At 50.5% G+C, this 22,107-nt stretch overlaps 2 protein-coding genes across 2 annotated transcripts in view; one reads left to right on the forward strand and one right to left on the reverse strand.

Moving 5' to 3' along the window:
• ube2m (ubiquitin conjugating enzyme E2 M) overlaps positions 1-6,206 on the reverse strand; it is a 41,814-nt gene extending 35,608 nt beyond the window's left edge. The window contains exon 1 of the mRNA XM_079252526.1: positions 5,833-6,206. Within this exon, the coding sequence (XP_079108652.1) occupies positions 5,833-5,947 (115 nt within the window). The 5' untranslated portion in view covers positions 5,948-6,206. The remainder of the gene's footprint in view (positions 1-5,832) is intronic.
• Positions 6,207-8,070: 1,864 nt separating this feature from the next.
• The window catches only part of fbxl19 (F-box and leucine rich repeat protein 19), a 126,197-nt gene continuing 112,160 nt past the window's right edge, over positions 8,071-22,107 (forward strand). The window contains exon 1 of the mRNA XM_079252516.1: positions 8,071-8,347. The gene's annotated coding sequence lies outside the window, so the exon portion shown is untranslated. The remainder of the gene's footprint in view (positions 8,348-22,107) is intronic.

A 22,107-nucleotide genomic window follows, 5' to 3' on the forward strand; every position in this document is an offset into this window, starting at 1 on the left:
GGTGAGGACCTGAGATCGATGAGGACTGATGAGGACCTGCGAGGACCTGAGACCGATGAGGACCTGAGACCGGTGAGGACCTGAGATCGATGAGGACCTGAGATCGATGAGGACTGATGAGGACCTGCGAGGACCTGAGACCGATGAGGACCTGAGACCGATGAGGACCTGAGACCGATGAGGACCTGAGACCGATGAGGACCTGAGACCGATGAGACCGGTGAGGACCTGAGATCGATGAGGACTGATGAGGACCTGCGAGGACCTGAGACCGATGAGAACCTGAGACCGATGAGGACCTGAGACTGATGAGGACCTGAGACCGATGAGGACCTGAGACCGATGAGGATCCATGAGACCGATGAGGACCGATGAGAACCTGACAGCGGTGAGGACCGATGAGGACCTGAGACCAATGAGACCGGTGAGGACCTGAGATCGATGAGGACCAATGAGATTCTGAGACCGATGAGAACCTGAGACCGATGAGAACCTGAGACCGATGAGGACCTGAGACTGATGAGGACCTGAGATGGATGAGGACCTGAGACCGATGAGGACCTGAGACCGATGAGGATCTGTGAGAACCTGAGACCGATGAGGACCTGAGACCGATGAGAAAATGAGACTGATGAGGACCAATGAGATTCTGAGACCGATGAGGACCTGAGACCGGTGAGGACCTGAGACCGGTGAGGACCTGAGACCGATGAGGATCCATGAGACCGATGAGGACCCGAGACTGATGAGGACCAATGAGAACCTGAGACCGATGAGAACCTGAGACGGATGAGGACCTGAGACCGATGAGAACCTGAGACCGATGAGAACCTGAGACGGATGAGGACCTGAGACCGATGAGAACCTGAGACCGATGAGGACCTGTGAGAACCTGAGACCGATGAGGACCTGAGACCGATGAGGACCTGAGACCGGTGAGGACCTGAGACCGGTGAGGACCTGAGACCGATGAGGACCTGAGACCGATGAGGACCCGAGACCGATGAGGAACAATGAGAACCTGAGACCGATGAGAACCTGAGACGGATGAGGACCTGAGACCGATGAGAACCTGAGACCGATGAGGACCTGTGAGAACCTGAGACTGATGAGGACCTGAGACCGGTGAGGACCTGAGACCGGTGAGGACCTGAGACCGGTGAGGACCTGAGACCGGTGAGGACCTGAGACCGATGAGGACCAATGAGACCCTGAGACCGATGAGGACCTGAGACAGATGAGGACCTGAGACAGATGAGGACCTGAAACCGATGAGGACCTGAAACCGATGAGGACCTGAGACTGGTGAGGACCTGAGACTGGTGAGGACCTGAGATCGATGAGGATCCATGAGAACGATGAGGACCGATGAGAACCTGACAGCGGTGAGGACCGATGAGGACCGGTAAGACAATGAGGACCTGAGACCAATGAGACCGGTGAGGACCTGAGATCGATGAGGACTGATGAGGACCTGCGAGGACCTGAGACCGATGAGGACCTGAGACCGATGAGGACCTGAGACCGGTGAGAACCTGAGACTGATGAGGACCTGAGACCGGTGAGGACCTGAGACCGGTGAGGACCTGAGACCGATGAGGATCCATGAGACCGATGAGGACCGATGAGAACCTGACAGCGGTGAGGACCGATGAGGACCTGAGACCAATGAGACCGGTGAGGACCTGAGATTGATGAGGACCTGAGACCGATGAGGACCTGAGACCGGTGAGGACCTGAGACCGGTGAGGACCTGAGACGGATGAGGATCCATGACACCGATGAGGACCGATGAGAACCTGACAGCGGTGAGGACCGATGAGGACCTGAGACCAATGAGGACCTGTGAGAACCTGAGACCGATGAGAACCTGAGACTGATGAGGACCAATGAGAACCTGAGAACAATGAGAACCTGAGACCGATGAGGACCTGAGACCGATGAGGACCTGAGACCGATGAGGACCTGAGACCGATGAGAACCTGAGGACCTGAGACCGATGAGGACCTGAGACCGATGAGAACCTGAGACCAATGAGGACCTGAGACCGATGAGGACCTGAGACCGATGAGGACCTGAGACCGATGAGGACCTGAGACCGGTGAGGACCTGAGACTGGTGAGGACCTGAGACCGATGAGGATCCATGAGACCGATGAGGACCGATGAGAACCTGACAGCGGTGAGGACCGATGAGGACAGGTAAGACAATGAGGACCTGAGACCAATGAGACCGGTGAGGACCTGAGATCGATGAGGACTGATAAGGACCTGTGAGAACCTGAGACCGATGAGGATCTGAGACCGATGAGAACCTGAGACCGATGAGGACCAATGAGAACTTGAGACCGATGAGAACCTGAGACCGATGAGAACCTGAGACCGATGAGGACCTGAGACTGATGAGGACCTGAGACTGATGAGGACCGATGAGAACCTGAGACCGATGAGGACCTGAGACCGATGAGGACCTGCGAGGACCTGAGACCGATGAGGACCTGAGACCGATGAGGACCTGAGACCGATGAGAACCTGAGACCGATGAGGACCTGAGACCGATGAGGACCTGAGACCGGTGAGGACCTGAGACTGGTGAGGACCTGAGACCGGTGAGGACCTGAGACTGGTGAGGACCTGAGACCGATGAGGATCCATGAGACCGATGAGGACCGATGAGAACCTGACAGCGGTGAGGACCGATGAGGACAGGTAAGACAATGAGGACCTGAGACCAATGAGACCGGTGAGGACCTGAGATCGATGAGGACTGATAAGGACCTGTGAGAACCTGAGACCGATGAGGATCTGAGACCGATGAGAACCTGAGACCGATGAGGACCAATGAGAACTTGAGACCGATGAGAACCTGAGACCGATGAGAACCTGAGACCGATGAGGACCTGAGACTGATGAGGACCTGAGACTGATGAGGACCGATGAGAACCTGAGACCGATGAGGACCTGAGACCGATGAGGACCTGCGAGGACCTGAGACCGATGAGGACCTGAGACCGATGAGGACCTGAGACCGATGAGAACCTGAGACCGATGAGGACCTGAGACCGATGAGGACCTGAGACCGATGAGGACCTGAGACCGGTGAGGACCTGAGACTGGTGAGGACCTGAGACCGATGAGGATCCATGAGACCGATGAGGACCGATGAGAACCTGACAGCGGTGAGGACCGATGAGGACCTGAGACCAATGAGACCGGTGAGGACCTGAGATTGATGAGGACCTGAGACCGATGAGGACCTGAGACCGATGAGGACCTGAGACCGGTGAGGACCTGAGACCGATGAGGATCCATGACACCGATGAGGACCGATGAGAACCTGACAGCGGTGAGGACCGATGAGAACCTGACAGCGGTGAGGACCGATGAGGACCTGAGACCAATGAGACCGGTGAGGACCTGAGATCGATGAGGACCTGAGACCGATGAGGACCTGTGAGAACCTGAGACCGATGAGAACCTGAGACTGATGAGGACCAATGATAACCTGAGAACAATGAGAACCTGAGACCGATGAGGACCTGAGACCGATGAGGACCTGAGACCGATGAGGACCTGAGGACCTGAGACCGATGAGGATCTGAGACCGATGAGGACCTGAGACCGATGAGAACCTGAGACCGATGAGGACCTGAGACCGATGAGGACCTGAGACCGATGAGGACCTGAGACCGATGAGGACCTGAGACTGGTGAGGACCTGAGACCGATGAGAATCCATGAGACCGATGAGGACCGATGAGAACCTGACAGCGGTGAGGACCGATGAGGACAGGTAAGACAATGAGGACCTGAGACCAATGAGACCGGTGAGGACCTGAGATCGATGAGGACTGATAAGGACCTGTGAGAACCTGAGACCGATGAGGATCTGAGACCGATGAGAACCTGAGACCGATGAGGACCAATGAGAACTTGAGACCGATGAGAACCTGAGACCGATGAGAACCTGAGACTGATGAGGACCTGAGACTGATGAGGACCTGAGACTGATGAGGACCGATGAGAACCTGAGATGGATGAGGACCTGAGACCGATGAGAACCTGAGATGGATGAGGACCTGAGACTGATGAGGACCGATGAGAACCTGAGATGGATGAGGACCTGAGACCGATGAGAACCTGAGACCGATGAGGACCAATGAGAACTTGAGACCGATGAGAACCTGAGACCGATGAGAACCTGAGACTGATGAGGACCTGAGACCGATGAGAACCTGAGATGGATGAGGACCTGAGACCGATGAGGACCTGAGACCGATGAGAAAATGAGACTGATGAGGACCAATGAGATTCTGAGACCGATGAGAACCTGAGACTGATGAGGACCTGAGACCGATGAGGACCTGAGACCGGTGAGGACCTGAGACCGGTGAGGACCTGAGACCGGTGAGGACCTGAGACCGGTGAGGACCTGAGACCGATGAGGATCCATGAGACCGATGAGGACCGATGAGAACCTGAGACCGATGAGGACCCGAGACTGATGAGGACCGATGAGAACCTGAGACCGATGAGAACCTGAGACGGATGAGGACCTGAGACGGATGAGGACCTGAGACCGATGAGAACCTGAGACCGATGAGAACCTGAGACCGATGAGAACCTGAGACCGATGAGGACCTGAGACTGATGAGGACCGATGAGGACCTGAGACTGATGAGGACCGATGAGGACCTGAGACCGATGAGGACCTGAGACCGATGAGGACCTGAGACCGGTGAGGACCTGAGACCGGTGAGGACCTGAGACCGATGAGAACCTGAGACCGATGAGGACCTGAGACCGATGAGGACCTAAGACCGATGAGGACCTGTGAGAGCCTGAGACCGATGAGGACCTGAGACCGATGAGAACCTGAGACCGATGAGGACCAATGAGGACCTGAGACCGATGAGAACCTGAGACCAATGAGAACCTGAGACCGATGAGGACCAATGAGGACCTGAGACCGATGAGAACCTGAGACCGATGAGAACCAATGAGAACCTGAGACCGATAAGGACCAATGAGGACCTGAGACCGATGAGAACCTGAGACCGATGAGAACCAATGAGGACCTGAGACCGATGAGGACCAATGAGGACCTGAGACCGATGAGAACCTGAGACCGATGAGAACCAATGAGGACCTGAGACCGACGAGAACCTGAGACCGATGAGGACCAATGAGGACCTGAGACCGATGAGAACCTGAGACTGATGAGGACCAATGAGGACCTGAGACCGACGAGAACCTAAGACTGATGAGGACCTGTGAGAACCTGAGACCGATGAGGACCTGACACGGGTGACGACCGATGAGGACCTGAGGGGCTGGATGTGTACCAGCTCCAACACACCGACATGCGGGGCTGGATGTGTACCAGCTCCAACACACCGACATGCGGGGCTGGATGTGTACCAGCTCCAACACACCGACATGCGGGGCTGGATGTGTACCAGCTCCAACACACCGACATGCGGGGCTGGATGTGTACCAGCTCCAACACACCGACATGCGGGGCTGGATGTGTACCAGCTCCAACACACAGACATGTTCTCGCTGTAGAACCAACATCAGTCAGAAACAGCTGCTGTGTACTGGTTTTGTTTTCTGTTATAGCCGCAGCTAGCATGTTAGCAGCTAGCCGTCGTTAGCAAACAGTTAGCATGTTAGCAGCTACCCTGCGTGAGCTCCAGAAACAGCCGGCCTTGACTCGCAGATCCAGGCAGCTAGCAGCCGTGTTTGCCCAGGGTTAGCGGCATCTGTTAGCCCAGACAGCAGGGTAGGAGGCCGGGTGAGGGGGTGGTTGCTGGGGACAGGACCTAACCTACCTTTCTGTATTCGGAGCTGGGCCGCGCTGGCTTTCTTTCCCCCGACTCCGGCTCTGTTTCCTCCAGCAGATTCCTCGTCTTTCTTCTGCTGCTTCAGGGAAAACAGCTTAATCATCTTTACTTCTTTGATAAACTGATGCCTGAACTTCGCCTCCCCGTGTTGCACGCGCCCAGTCTGCGCCGTTTCTGAATTCTGGGAATCAGATCGGTCGTACGAGCACCGTAATGTGGATGGAACCGGTGCGCCTCAACCAATCCCACTGACTAGAGCAGCTAGCCGCGGACCTAGCCTGTTAGCCCGGGGGCGGGGCCTCAACCAATCCCAGTGACTAGCCGCGGAGCTAGCCTGTTAGCCGGAGGGCGGGGCCTCAACCAATCCCACTGACTAGCCGCGGAGCTAGCCTGTTAGCCGGAAGGCGGGGCCTCAACCAATCCCACTGACTAGCCGCGGAGCTAGCCTGTTAGCCGTGGGGCGGGGGCCTTAAAAATTTTTTTTATTTTGAACCTATTTTATGTTTATTTTAACTGAAGGATGTATTTTTAGTTTTAAGAAAATGTTAAGTAGATAAATTTTGAGCCAAAATTAATGAAAGCAGTTTATTATGTTTTGTGTGTGTGTGTGTGTGTGTGTGTGTGTGTGTGTGTGTGTGTTATCTGACACCTGCAGGAACGACCTGTACAATGCCTCATCCAAGGTGCAGCAGCCTCTGGCTGAAGGCTGTTTTCCAGCGTGTTAGCGCAGCTAGCAGCTAGCCGTTCAGATGAATCTGCCTCCTGAGCAGGTAAAATGCTGGATGTTAATCAGACCAGAGCTGCTTTCCAGGAGACCAGCATCTCTTCTCCATCCAGAGAAAACTGTTGTGGTGTTTTGTCATGGTGTCACTGTGTTGCTCATCTGTCTGTGTTGGTCCTGCGATGGACAGGTGAGCTGTCCAGGTGTACTGGTAGCTGCTGGTGTTCGATACCAGCATCAATGAGCTGAGATACTAATGTAAATTATGAAATGCATTTAAGTGCATCCTTTACTTATACATAATGTTCAGAAGGTTGTCACGTGAGCCAGACGACAGCCATAAAGGGACAAAAAAACATTAAGACCACTGACTTTGCTTAAAGTGTGAAACTACTTGTTCATTAATTTCACATATTTTCACACTTTTTTTTTTATTTAATTATTACCTTGTAATAAATGTCCTAAAGACTTTCTCTGGTTTTGTTGCCATTTAGGTTTAGTTAAATTGTTGGTTTTCAGATTGAAAGATTCGTTTTTAAAAGAGTGTTTTTAGAAAAGAGATAGTTTAACCTTTGTGACATACTTCGACTGTCACTTCAGTCTTCCTGTGGAATGTCATCCAACATCTGTCGTGACGTGTCCTTTTCAGCTGGTTATGTGCAACAATCCATACAACACCAACAATGTTTTAATGTTCAGTTTATTCTTTTGTTGACTTTTTATTCATATATTGGGTTTAATTTAGGTTTTTTCATGAAGCAAATGTTATAACCCGACTTTTTCATTTTTTTTTTATTTAAATGTTTAAAATTAATTTAAACCCTAATCATTTGGTCTCAAATATTTTCTGTTTAGTTTTCAACATATTTAATGTGTATTAATAATTCTGTGATTCTTAATTTGAAACAGGACTTTTGTTTATTTCTGTTGAAACTAATATTAATTTCTCCATATTTAAGACTAGTTGTCAGATTTTCATGGGGTTTTCCTGTGTGATCATTTAATTCACCAAATGAAATAAAACTGAAATAAAACGTCACGCCGCCTTTTTACGCTGACGCTTGCGTGACGTCATCACGCAGACGCGGGCTGTACGTACTTACAGCCCATATTTTATTTTCTACATTTATTTATTTATTTATTTTTCATCTTATTCAGAGCCTGAAGCGGCGCGCGGCCTTTGCGGTCACCTGTGTGATGTAATCAATGCGGAGGTGAAACATCTGACTGACATAACGCATCCAAATCACGCACAAGACAAAACAAGGCGCCACACAACAGGCGCGAGAACAATAGCTGCGCGCTGAGCTGCGGTTCCGGAGGACGAGCGGGCCTAGTTTGGCGGAGGGTTATTTTTTGCGCGTGGATCAGAAAGGACTGGGAACGAGCCGTGTGTGTGTGTTTTGTGCTTTGAAGCCTCGCCGGAGGAAGAGAAGAAGAACGTGCTGAAACGTGCTGAGGGTCGAGCGAGGCTGACTCACACTGCGGAGAGAGAGAGAGAGAGAGAGAGAGAGAGAGAGAGAGGAGTGAATGGGCACGACTCAGCCAGCGGCACTGCGCCCTTCACTTCATCCACATCGATCAGTTTAGGAATCGAGACTTTCGACCCTTCGCGGGTCCGTAAGGCCGGCCCGGGAGCCCTCAGGATGCGTGGAGCTGCGTGAAGTTGCGTGGAGCTAACTGCAGCCTGGCGGAGCAGCGAACAAGGAAGAGCTGAAGCTAACTGGTGGCTAACATTGATTCTGATGAACGAGCGAGGAGCATGCAAGCAGATAGGAAGAGGTGAGAGCCGCAGGTGGAGGTGTGAAACAGCCGCGTTGTGGCGCGCGTGCTTCTGCAGGTGGAGGTGTGAAACAGCCCGCTACAGCTCAGCAGCACGGCTTGCTGAAGGAGGAAGGAGCCGCAGGGGGCGGACAGGCAGCTAGCAGGCTAACATGTTAGCTGCTGATGGCAGCCTTCCACACCAGCTGTCAGGCTGATGCGCAGGGACAAGGTGTCATTACTGATGTCTGATTGTTTAATTAATACAACCAGTCGCGTGTAACCACTCTAGGTGTCTGTGCACGCGCTTGTGTTGAGCAAATGTAGTTTAGGGAGACGTGCTAGCCGTTAGCCGCTACCTCCAAGATGCGCATCTTCATGATTCCTGGCTGCTCATGTCGATCAGATGATCAATCTGCTTAAATCCATCCGTCTGTCAGGCAATAATCGTTCAGACAACTGTTCTATTTAAATGTTTAAAGTAAATAAAAGAGTGGGCCATTGAGGTACTGATCCAAATTTCCTGCTTTCTGTTTGTCTTCAGCTAACCAGTCCAGATTTTAGGTCCTACATGACAAAGAAAGCAGCAGTCACTCTGACACCTCTGAATATCCTACAATATCCTAAAATCCTTAGATTGACACTGTCTGATTTATTCAACGTGTTTTCTGTCCATTATCCACTGAAAGCATCATTTTGCACCAGTCCCTTCTGTTAGACTTCCACACTGGGTCCGTCCTCCACCCTGTATCCCTGGTCTGGAAAGTCAGAAGACCCTCTCAGTGTGGGACAGGAAGACCCCCATGATGAATTCTTTCCTGCTCTTTAACTTTCAAATCTGAAGTTTCTTTTTGTGGCTGGAAGCCAGAATTGTTCTGCAGTCAGTTGGATGGTAGCAGTCAGATTCTCCAAACATTTGGTGCTATGAAACCACATAAGAAGAGAGGGGAGCGTGTTTGCACCTTGGAGGGGGTGTAACGTAAACAAGACTCTTTCAGAGTGCTGGCAGGCTTTGCAGAGAGGAGTGGGAATCATCTGCTGAAAGTTTAGTTGAGCATCAGAGGAAAGAAAGAGCTTCAGTTTGGTTTGATGATGTTCTTACCGCTAGGAGCTGGCAGCTAACAGCTAGTGAAGACCTACTTGCAGCTAGCAACTGGCATCATGACTTGATGGCGCAAGTGTCAATAAAGTCTGTCTGAGCTCAAACATAAACATGAACAAGAATCCAATCTAAATCTGCTGATGGATCTGGCTGGAAATATCCAGAATATTCCATCTTCTCAGGTGTGTGATGGTGACGCTGTTGATAGGTGTGAAGATCCTAACTCAGCGCTAACAGGGATAATGACGCTGACATGACGTTGACAGGTGAGAGGATGCTAACGTGGCGCTAACAGGTGTAATGACGCTGACACGACGTTGACAGGTGCGAGGATGCTAACTCAGCGCTGACAGGTGTAATGATGCAACGTTTTCAGGTGCGAAGATACTAACTCAGCGCTAACACGTGTAATGACGCTGACATGACGTTGACAGGTGTGAAGATGTTAACTCAGCGCTAACAGGTGTAATGACGCTGACACGACGTTGACAGGTGTGAAGATGCTAACACACGCTAACATGTTTAATGACGCTGACACGACGTTGACAGGTGTGAAGATGCTAATGCAGTGCTAACATGTGTAATGACAAGACATAAGGGTGTGACAATGCTAACGCGGCGCTAACAGGTGTAATGACGCTCACACAACATTGATAGCTGTAAAGCTGCTAACGTGGCGCTGACATGTGTAATGACAAGACATTAGGGTGTGACAATGCTAATGCGGTGCTAACAGGCGTAATGGCGCCGACACGACGTTGACAGTTGTGAAGATGCTAACGTGGCGCTAACAGGTGTAATGACGCTTACACGACGTTGACAGGTGTGAAGATGCTAATGAAGGGCTAATAGGTGTAATGACGCTGACACAATGTTGACAGGTGTGAAGATGCTAACGTGGCGCTAACAGGTGTAATGACGCTTACACGACATTGACAGGTGTGAAGATGCTAATGCAGGGCTAACAAGTGTAATGACGCTGACACGATGTTGACAGGTGTGAAGATGCTAATGCAGGCCTAACAGGAGTAGTGGCGCTGACACAACGTTGACAGGTGTGAAGATGCTAACTCAGCGCTAACAGGTGTAATGACGCTGACACGACGTTGACAGGTGTGAAGATGCTAACACACGCTAACATGTTTAATGACGCTGACACGACGTTGACAGGTGTGAAGATGCTAATGCAGTGCTAACATGTTTAATGACAAGACATAAGGGTGTGACAATGCTAACGCGGCGCTAACAGGTGTAATGACGCTCACACAACATTGATAGCTGTAAAGCTGCTAACGTGGCGCTGACATGTGTAATGACAAGACATTAGGGTGTGACAATGCTAATGCGGTGCTAACAGGCGAAATGGCTCCGACACGACGTTGACAGTTGTGAAGATGCTAACGTGGCGCTAACAGGTGTAATGACGCTTACACGACGTTGACAGGTGTGAAGATGCTAATGAAGGGCTAATAGGTGTAATGACGCTGACACGATGTTGACAGGTGTGAAGATGCTAACGTGGCGCTAACAGGTGTAATGACGCTTACACGACATTGACAGGTGTGAAGATGCTAATGCAGGGCTAACAAGTGTAATGACGCTGACACGATGTTGACAGGTGCGAAGATGCTAATGCAGGCCTAACAGGAGTAGTGGCGCTGACACAACGTTGACAGGTGTGAAGATGCTAACTCAGCGCTAACAGGTGTAATGACGCTTACACAACGTTGACAGGTGTGAAGATGCTAATGCAGGGCTCCCAGGTGAAATGACGCTGACACGACTTTAACAAGTGAGAGGATGCTAAGTCAGCGCTGACAGGTGTAATGACGCAACGTTGACAGGTGCGAAGATACTAACTCAGCGCTAACAGGTGTAATGACGCTGACACGACGTTGACAGGTGTGAAGCTGCTAAAGCGGCGCCAACAGGTGTAATGACACTGACACAATGTTGACAGGTGTGAAGATGCTAACTCAGCGCTAACAGGTGTAATGACGCTGACATGACAATGACAGGTGAGAGGATGCTAGCGCGGCGCTAACAGGCGTAATGGCACTGACATGACGTTGAGAGGTGTGAAGATGCTAACTTAGCGCTAACAGGTGTAATGACGCTGACACGACGTTGACAGGTGTGAAGATGCTAATGCAGTGCTAACATGTATAATGACAAGACATTAGGGTGTGACAATGCTAACACGGCGTTAACAGGTGTAATAGCACCGACACGACGTTGACAGGTGTGAAGATGCTAACGTGGCGCTAACAGGTGTAATGACGCTGACACGATGTTGACAGGTGTGAAGATGCCATGATGACGTGTGTGTTTGTGTGTAACCATGATGTGTGTGTGTGTCACCATGACGACGTGTGTGTGTGTGTGTGTGTGTGTGTGTGTGTGTGTGACCGTGATGACGTAATTGTATGTGACCATGATGATGTGTGTGTGTCGCCATGATGACGTGTGTGACCATGATGACATGTGTGACCATGATGACGTGTGTGTGTGTGTGTGTGTGTGTGTGTGTGAGACCATGATGATGTGTGTGTGTGAGACCATGATGACGTGTGTGTGAGACCATGATGACGTGTGTGTGAGACCATGATGACGTGTGTGTGTGTGTGTGTGTGTGAGACCATGATGACGTGTGTGTGTGTGAGAGACCATGATGACGTGTGTGTGTGTGAGAGACCATGATGACGTGTGTGAGACCATGATGACGTGTGTGTGTGTGTGAGAGAGACCATGATGACGTGTGTGTGTGTGACCATGATGACGTGTGTGTGTGTGAGAGACCATGATGACGTGTGTGTGTGTGTGTGACCATGATGACGTGTGTGTGTGACCATGATGACGTGTGTGTGTGTGTGTGAGAGACCATGATGACGTGTGTGTGTGTGAGAGACCATGATGACGTGTGTGTGTGTGTGACCATGATGACGTGTGTGTGTGACCATGATGACGTGTGTGTGAGACCATGATGACGTGTGTGTGTGTGTGAGACCATGATGACGTGTGTGTGTGTGACCATGATGACGTGTGTGTGAGAGACCATGATGACGTGTGTGTGTGTGTGACCATGATGACGTGTGTGTGTGTGTGTGTGTGTGTGTGTGTGTGTGTGTGTGAGACCATGATGACGTGTGTGTGAGAGACCATGATGACGTGTGTGTGAGACCATGATGACGTGTGTGTGTGTGTGTGTGAGACCATGATGACGTGTGTGTGTGTGTGAGAGACCATGATGACGTGTGTGTGTGTGTGTGTGTGTGTGTGAGACCATGATGACGTGTGTGTGTGTGTGTGTGTGTGACCATGATGACGTGTGTGTGTGTGTGTGTGTGTGTGTGTGTGTGTGTGACCATGATGACGTGTGTGTGAGACCATGATGACGTGTGTGTGTGTGTGACCATGATGACGTGTGTGTGAGAGACCATGATGACGTGTGTGTGTGTGTGTGAGAGACCATGATGACGTGTGTGTGAGACCATGATGACGTGTGTGTGAGACCATGATGATGTGTGTGTGTGTGAGAGAGACCATGATGACGTGTGTGTGTGTGTGTGTGACCATGATGACGTGTGTGTGTGTGACCATGATGACGTGTGTGTGTGTGTGTGTGACCATGATGACGTGTGTGTGAGAGACCATGATGACGTGTGTGTGTGAGACCATGATGACGTGTGTGTGTGAGACCATGATGACGTGTGTGTGAGACCATGATGAGGTGTGTGTGTGTGAGAGAGACCATGATGACGTGTGTGTGTGTGACCATGATGACGTGTGTGTGTGTGTGTGTGACCATGATGACGTGTGTGTGTGTGACCATGATGACGTGTGTGTGTGTGACCATGATGACGTGTGTGTGTGTGTGTGTGAGACCATGATGACGTGTGTGTGTGAGAGACCATGATGACGTGTGTGTGTGTGTGACCATGATGACGTGTGTGTGTGTGTGTGACCATGATGACGTGTGTGTGTGTGTGTGTGAGACCATGATGACGTGTGTGTGTGAGACCATGATGACGTGTGTGTGTGAGACCATGATGACGTGTGTGTGTGAGACCATGATGACGTGTGTGTGAGACCATGATGACGTGTGTGTGTGAGACCATGATGACGTGTGTGTGTGAGACCATGATGACGTGTGTGTGAGAGACCATGATGACGTGTGTGTGTGAGACCATGATGACGTGTGTGTGAGAGACCATGATGACGTGTGTGTGTGAGTGTGAGAGACCATGATGACGTGTGTGTGTGTGAGACCATGATGACGTGTGTGTGTGTGAGACCATGATGACGTGTGTGTGTGAGACCATGATGACGTGTGTGTGTGTGTGTGTGTGAGAGACCATGATGACGTGTGTGTGTGAGTGTGAGAGACCATGATGACGTGTGTGTGTGAGACCATGATGACGTGTGTGTGTGTGTGTGTGTGTGAGAGACCATGATGACGTGTGTGTGTGAGACCATGATGACGTGTGTGTGTGTGACCATGATGACGTGTGTGTGTGTGTGACCATGATGACGTGTGTGTGTGTGTGTGAGAGACCATGATGACGTGTGTGTGTGAGACCATGATGACGTGTGTGTGTGAGACCATGATGACGTGTGTGTGTGAGACCATGATGACGTGTGTGTGAGACCATGATGACGTGTGTGTGTGAGACCATGATGACGTGTGTGTGTGTGTGTGAGAGACCATGATGACGTGTGTGTGTGAGACCATGATGACGTGTGTGTGTGTGACCATGATGACGTGTGTGTGTGTGTGACCATGATGACGTGTGTGTGTGTGTGTGAGAGACCATGATGACGTGTGTGTGTGTGTGTGAGAGACCATGATGACGTGTGTGTGTGTGTGTGTGTGTGTGTGTGAGAGACCATGATGACGTGTGTGTGTGTGTGTGTGAGAGACCATGATGACGTGTGTGTGTGTGTGAGAGACCATGATGACGTGTGTGTGTGAGACCATGATGACGTGTGTGTGTGAGACCATGATGACGTGTGTGTGTGAGACCATGATGACGTGTGTGTGAGAGACCATGATGACGTGTGTGTGAGACCATGATGACGTGTGTGTGTGAGACCATGATAACGTGTGTGTGAGACCATGATGACGTGTGTGTGTGACCATGATGACGTGTGTGTGTGTGTTTGAGAGACCATGATGACGTGTGTGTGTGTGTGTGTGTGTGAGAGACCATGATGACGTGTGTGTGTGTGTGAGAGACCATGATGACGTGTGTGTGTGAGACCATGATGACGTGTGTGTGAGAGACCATGATGACGTGTGTGTGTGTGTGTGTGTGAGAGACCATGATGACGTGTGTGTGTGTGTGTGTGTGAGAGACCATGATGACGTGTGTGTGAGAGACCATGATGACGTGTGTGTGAGACCATGATGACGTGTGTGTGTGTGTTTGAGAGACCATGATGACGTGTGTGTGTGTGTGTGTGTGTGTGAGAGACCATGATGACGTGTGTGTGTGTGTGAGAGACCATGATGACGTGTGTGTGTGTGTGAGAGACCATGATGACGTGTGTGTGTGTGTGAGAGACCATGATGACGTGTGTGTGTGTGTGAGAGACCATGATGACGTGTGTGTGTGAGAGACCATGATGACGTGTGTGTGTGTGACCATGATGACGTGTGTGTGTGTGAGAGACCATGATGACGTGTGTGTGTGTGACCATGATGACGTGTGTGTTTGAGAGACCATGATGACGTGTGTGTGTGAGAGACCATGATGACGTGTGTGTGTGAGACCATGATGACGTGTGTGTGTGTGTGAGACCATGATGACGTGTGTGTGTGAGACCATGATGACGTGTGTGTGAGAGACCATGATGACGTGTGTGTGAGACCATGATGACGTGTGTGTGTGTGACCATGATGACGTGTGTGTGTGTGAGAGACCATGATGACGTGTGTGTGTGTGTGTGAGACCATGATGACGTGTGTGTGAGAGACCATGATGACGTGTGTGTGAGACCATGATGACGTGTGTGTGTGTGTGAGACCATGATGACGTGTGTGTGTGTGTGAGACCATGATGACGTGTGTGTGTGAGACCATGATGACGTGTGTGTGTGAGACCATGATGACGTGTGTGTGTGAGACCATGATGACGTGTGTGTGTGACCATGATGACGTGTGTGTGTGTGTGTGTGTGACCATGATGACGTGTGTGTGTGAGAGACCATGATGACGTATGTGTGTGTGTGAGAGACCATGATGACGTGTGTGTGTGTGTGAGAGACCATGATGACGTGTGTGTGTGTGAGAGACCATGATGACGTGTGTGTGTGTGTGAGAGACCATGATGACGTGTGTGTGTGTGTGAGAGACCATGATGATGTGTGTGTGTGTGTGTGTGTGAGACCATGATGGCGTGTGTGTGTGTGTGTGAGACCATGATGACGTGTGTGTGTGTGTGTGAGACCATGATGACGTGTGTGTGTGTGTGTGAGACCATGATGACGTGTGTGTGAGAGACCATGATGATGTGTGTGTGACCATGATGATGTGTGTGTGAGACCATGATGACGTGTGTGTGTGTGTGTGTGAGACCATGATGGCGTGTGTGTGTGTGTGAGACCATGATGACGTATGTGTGTGTGTGAGAGACCATGATGACGTGTGTGTGAGACCATGATGGCGTGTGTGTGTGTGTGAGACCATGATGACGTGTGTGTGTGTGTGAGACCATGATGACGTATGTGTGTGTGTGAGAGACCATGATGACGTGTGTGTGTGTGTGTGTGACCATGATGACGTGTGTGTGTGTGTGTGTGAGACCATGATGACGTGTGTGTGTGTGTGAGACCATGATGATGTGTGTGTGACCATGATGATGTGTGTGTGAGACCATGATGACGTATGTGTGTGTGTGTGTGAGACCATGATGGCGTGTGTGTGTGTGTGTGAGACCATGATGACGTGTGTGTGTGTGTGAGACCATGATGACGTGTGTGTGTGTGTGTGAGACCATGATGACGTGTGTGTGTGTGTGTGTGTGAGACCATGATGACGTGTGTGTGTGTGTGAGAGACCATGATGATGTGTGTGTGACCATGATGATGTGTGTGTGAGACCATGATGACGTGTGTGTGTGTGTGTGTGTGTGTGAGACCATGATGGCGTGTGTGTGTGCGTGTGTGTGTGACCATGATGACGTGTGTGTGTGTGTGTGTGAGACCATGATGACGTGTGTGTGTGTGTGAGACCATGATGACGTATGTGTGTGTGTGTGAGAGACCATGATGACGTGTGTGTGTGTGTGTGTGTGTGAGACCATGATGACGTGTGTGTGTGTGTGAGAGACCATGATGATGTGTGTGTGACCATGATGATGTGTGTGTGAGACCATGATGACGTGTGTGTGTGTGTGTGTGTGAGACCATGATGGCGTGTGTGTGTGTGTGTGTGTGTGAGACCATGATGACGTGTGTGTGTGTGTGAGACCATGATGACGTATGTGTGTGTGTGAGAGACCATGATGACGTGTGTGTGTGAGACCATGATGATGTGTGTGTGAGACCATGATGACGTGTGTGTGTGTGTGTGTGAGACCATGATGACGTGTGTGTGTGAGACCATGATGACGTGTGTGTGTGTGAGACCATGATGACGTGTGTCTGTGAGACCATGATGGCGTGTGTGTGTGTGTGAGACCATGATGACGTGTGTGTGTGAGTGTGAGAGACCATGATGACGTGTGTGTGTGAGACCATGATGACGTGTGTGTGTGAGACCATGATGACGTGTGTGTGTGTGTGTGTGTGAGAGACCATGATGACGTGTGTGTGTGAGACCATGATGACGTGTGTGTGTGTGACCATGATGACGTGTGTGTGTGTGACCATGATGACGTGTGTGTGTGTGTGTGAGACCATGATGACGTGTGTGTGTGAGACCATGATGACGTGTGTGTGTGAGACCATGATGACGTGTGTGTGAGACCATGATGACGTGTGTGTGTGTGTGTGACCATGATGACGTGTGTGTGTGAGACCATGATGACGTGTGTGTGTGTGTGTGAGAGACCATGATGACGTGTGTGTGTGAGACCATGATGACGTGTGTGTGTGTGTGTGAGAGACCATGATGACGTGTGTGTGTGTGTGAGAGACCATGATGACGTGTGTGTGTGTGTGTGTGTGTGTGTGAGAGACCATGATGACGTGTGTGTGTGTGTGTGTGTGTGTGAGAGACCATGATGACGTGTGTGTGTGTGAGAGACCATGATGACGTGTGTGTGTGAGACCATGATGACGTGTGTGTGTGAGACCATGATGACGTGTGTGTGAGAGACCATGATGACGTGTGTGTGAGACCATGATGACGTGTGTGTGAGACCATGATGACGTGTGTGTGTGAGACCATGATGACGTGTGTGTGTGAGACCATGATGACGTGTGTGTGTGACCATGATGACGTGTGTGTGTGTGTTTGAGAGACCATGATGACGTGTGTGTGTGTGTGAGAGACCATGATGACGTGTGTGTGAGAGACCATGATGACGTGTGTGTGAGACCATGATGACGTGTGTGTGTGACCATGATGACGTGTGTGTGTGTGTTTGAGAGACCATGATGACGTGTGTGTGTGTGTGTGTGTGTGAGAGACCATGATGACGTGTGTGTGTGTGTGAGAGACCATGATGACGTGTGTGTGTGTGAGAGACCATGATGACGTGTGTGTGTGTGTGAGAGACCATGATGACGTGTGTGTGTGACCATGATGACGTGTGTGTGTGAGAGACCATGATGACGTGTGTGTGTGTGAGAGACCATGATGACGTGTGTGTGTGTGACCATGATGACGTGTGTGTTTGAGAGACCATGATGACGTGTGTGTGTGTGACCATGATGACGTGTGTGTGTGAGAGACCATGATGACGTGTGTGTGTGAGAGACCATGATGACGTGTGTGTGTGAGACCATGATGACGTGTGTGTGTGTGAGACCATGATGACGTGTGTCTGTGAGACCATGATGACGTGTGTGTGTGTGTGAGACCATGATGACGTGTGTGTGTGTGTGAGAGACCATGATGACGTGTGTGTGTGTGAGAGACCATGATGACGTGTGTGTGTGTGAGAGACCATGATGACGTGTGTGTGTGAGACCATGATGACGTGTGTGTGTGTGTGTGAGACCATGATGACGTGTGTGTGTGTGTGAGAGACCATGATGATGTGTGTGTGACCATGATGATGTGTGTGTGAGACCATGATGACGTGTGTGTGTGTGTGTGTGTGAGACCATGATGGCGTGTGTGTGTGTGTGTGTGAGACCATGATGACGTGTGTGTGTGTGTGTGACCATGATGACGTATGTGTGTGTGTGAGAGACCATGATGACGTGTGTGTGTGTGTGTGTGTGAGACCATGATGACGTGTGTGTGTGTGTGAGAGACCATGATGATGTGTGTGTGACCATGATGATGTGTGTGTGAGACCATGATGACGTGTGTGTGTGTGTGTGTGTGTGTGAGACCATGATGGCGTGTGTGTGTGCGTGTGTGTGTGACCATGATGACGTGTGTGTGTGTGTGTGTGAGACCATGATGACGTGTGTGTGTGTGTGAGACCATGATGACGTATGTGTGTGTGTGTGAGAGACCATGATGACGTGTGTGTGTGTGTGTGTGTGTGAGACCATGATGACGTGTGTGTGTGTGTGAGAGACCATGATGATGTGTGTGTGACCATGATGATGTGTGTGTGAGACCATGATGACGTGTGTGTGTGTGTGTGTGAGACCATGATGGCGTGTGTGTGTGTGTGTGTGTGTGAGACCATGATGACGTGTGTGTGTGTGTGAGACCATGATGACGTATGTGTGTGTGTGAGAGACCATGATGACGTGTGTGTGTGAGACCATGATGATGTGTGTGTGAGACCATGATGACGTGTGTGTGTGTGTGTGTGAGACCATGATGACGTGTGTGTGTGAGACCATGATGACGTGTGTGTGTGTGAGACCATGATGACGTGTGTCTGTGAGACCATGATGGCGTGTGTGTGTGTGTGAGACCATGATGACGTGTGTGTGTGAGTGTGAGAGACCATGATGACGTGTGTGTGTGAGACCATGATGACGTGTGTGTGTGAGACCATGATGACGTGTGTGTGTGTGTGTGTGTGAGAGACCATGATGACGTGTGTGTGTGAGACCATGATGACGTGTGTGTGTGTGACCATGATGACGTGTGTGTGTGTGACCATGATGACGTGTGTGTGTGTGTGTGAGACCATGATGACGTGTGTGTGTGAGACCATGATGACGTGTGTGTGTGAGACCATGATGACGTGTGTGTGAGACCATGATGACGTGTGTGTGTGTGTGTGACCATGATGACGTGTGTGTGTGAGACCATGATGACGTGTGTGTGTGTGTGTGAGAGACCATGATGACGTGTGTGTGTGAGACCATGATGACGTGTGTGTGTGTGTGTGAGAGACCATGATGACGTGTGTGTGTGTGTGAGAGACCATGATGACGTGTGTGTGTGTGTGTGTGTGTGTGTGAGAGACCATGATGACGTGTGTGTGTGTGTGTGTGTGTGTGAGAGACCATGATGACGTGTGTGTGTGTGAGAGACCATGATGACGTGTGTGTGTGAGACCATGATGACGTGTGTGTGTGAGACCATGATGACGTGTGTGTGAGAGACCATGATGACGTGTGTGTGAGACCATGATGACGTGTGTGTGAGACCATGATGACGTGTGTGTGTGAGACCATGATGACGTGTGTGTGTGAGACCATGATGACGTGTGTGTGTGACCATGATGACGTGTGTGTGTGTGTTTGAGAGACCATGATGACGTGTGTGTGTGTGTGAGAGACCATGATGACGTGTGTGTGAGAGACCATGATGACGTGTGTGTGAGACCATGATGACGTGTGTGTGTGACCATGATGACGTGTGTGTGTGTGTTTGAGAGACCATGATGACGTGTGTGTGTGTGTGTGTGTGTGAGAGACCATGATGACGTGTGTGTGTGTGTGAGAGACCATGATGACGTGTGTGTGTGTGAGAGACCATGATGACGTGTGTGTGTGTGTGAGAGACCATGATGACGTGTGTGTGTGACCATGATGACGTGTGTGTGTGAGAGACCATGATGACGTGTGTGTGTGTGAGAGACCATGATGACGTGTGTGTGTGTGACCATGATGACGTGTGTGTTTGAGAGACCATGATGACGTGTGTGTGTGTGACCATGATGACGTGTGTGTGTGAGAGACCATGATGACGTGTGTGTGTGAGAGACCATGATGACGTGTGTGTGTGAGACCATGATGACGTGTGTGTGTGTGAGACCATGATGACGTGTGTCTGTGAGACCATGATGACGTGTGTGTGTGTGTGAGACCATGATGACGTGTGTGTGTGTGTGAGAGACCATGATGACGTGTGTGTGTGTGAGAGACCATGATGACGTGTGTGTGTGTGAGAGACCATGATGACGTGTGTGTGTGTGTGAGACCATGATGACGTGTGTGTGTGTGTGAGACCATGATGACGTGTGTGTGTGAGACCATGATGACGTGTGTGTGTGTGTGTGAGAGACCATGATGACGTGTGTGTGTGTGAGAGACCATGATGACGTGTGTGTGTGTGAGAGACCATGATGACGTGTGTGTGTGTGTGAGACCATGATGACGTGTGTGTGTGAGTGTGAGAGACCATGATGACGTGTGTGTGTGTGTGAGAGACCATGATGACGTGTGTGTGTGTGTGAGACCATGATGACGTGTGTGTGTGTGTGAGACCATGATGACGTGTGTGTGTGAGACCATGATGACGTGTGTGTGTGTGTGTGAGACCATGATGACGTGTGTGTGTGAGACCATGATGACGTGTGTGTGTGAGACCATGATGACGTGTGTGTGTGACCATGATGACGTGTGTGTGTGTGTGTGTGTGACCATGATGACGTGTGTGTGTGAGAGACCATGATGACGTATGTGTGTGTGTGAGAGACCATGATGACGTGTGTGTGTGTGTGAGAGACCATGATGACGTGTGTGTGTGTGTGAGAGACCATGATGATGTGTGTGTGTGTGTGTGTGTGAGACCATGATGGCGTGTGTGTGTGTGTGTGAGACCATGATGACGTGTGTGTGTGTGTGTGAGACCATGATGACGTGTGTGTGTGTGTGTGAGACCATGATGACGTATGTGTGTGTGTGAGAGACCATGATGACGTGTGTGTGTGTGTGTGTGTGAGACCATGATGACGTGTGTGTGAGAGACCATGATGATGTGTGTGTGACCATGATGATGTGTGTGTAAGACCATGATGACGTGTGTGTGTGTGTGTGTGAGACCATGATGGCGTGTGTGTGTGTGTGAGACCATGATGACGTATGTGTGTGTGTGAGAGACCATGATGACGTGTGTGTGTGTGAGAGACCATGATGACGTGTGTGTGAGACCATGATGGCGTGTGTGTGTGTGTGAGACCATGATGACGTGTGTGTGTGTGTGAGACCATGATGACGTATGTGTGTGTGTGTGAGAGACCATGATGACGTGTGTGTGTGTGTGTGTGACCATGATGACGTGTGTGTGTGTGTGAGACCATGATGACGTGTGTGTGTGTGTGAGACCATGATGATGTGTGTGTGACCATGATGATGTGTGTGTGAGACCATG

Source organism: Telmatherina bonti (genome assembly GCF_933228915.1).
Source record: "Telmatherina bonti genome assembly, chromosome: 14".
NCBI lineage: Eukaryota > Metazoa > Chordata > Actinopteri > Atheriniformes > Telmatherinidae > Telmatherina > Telmatherina bonti.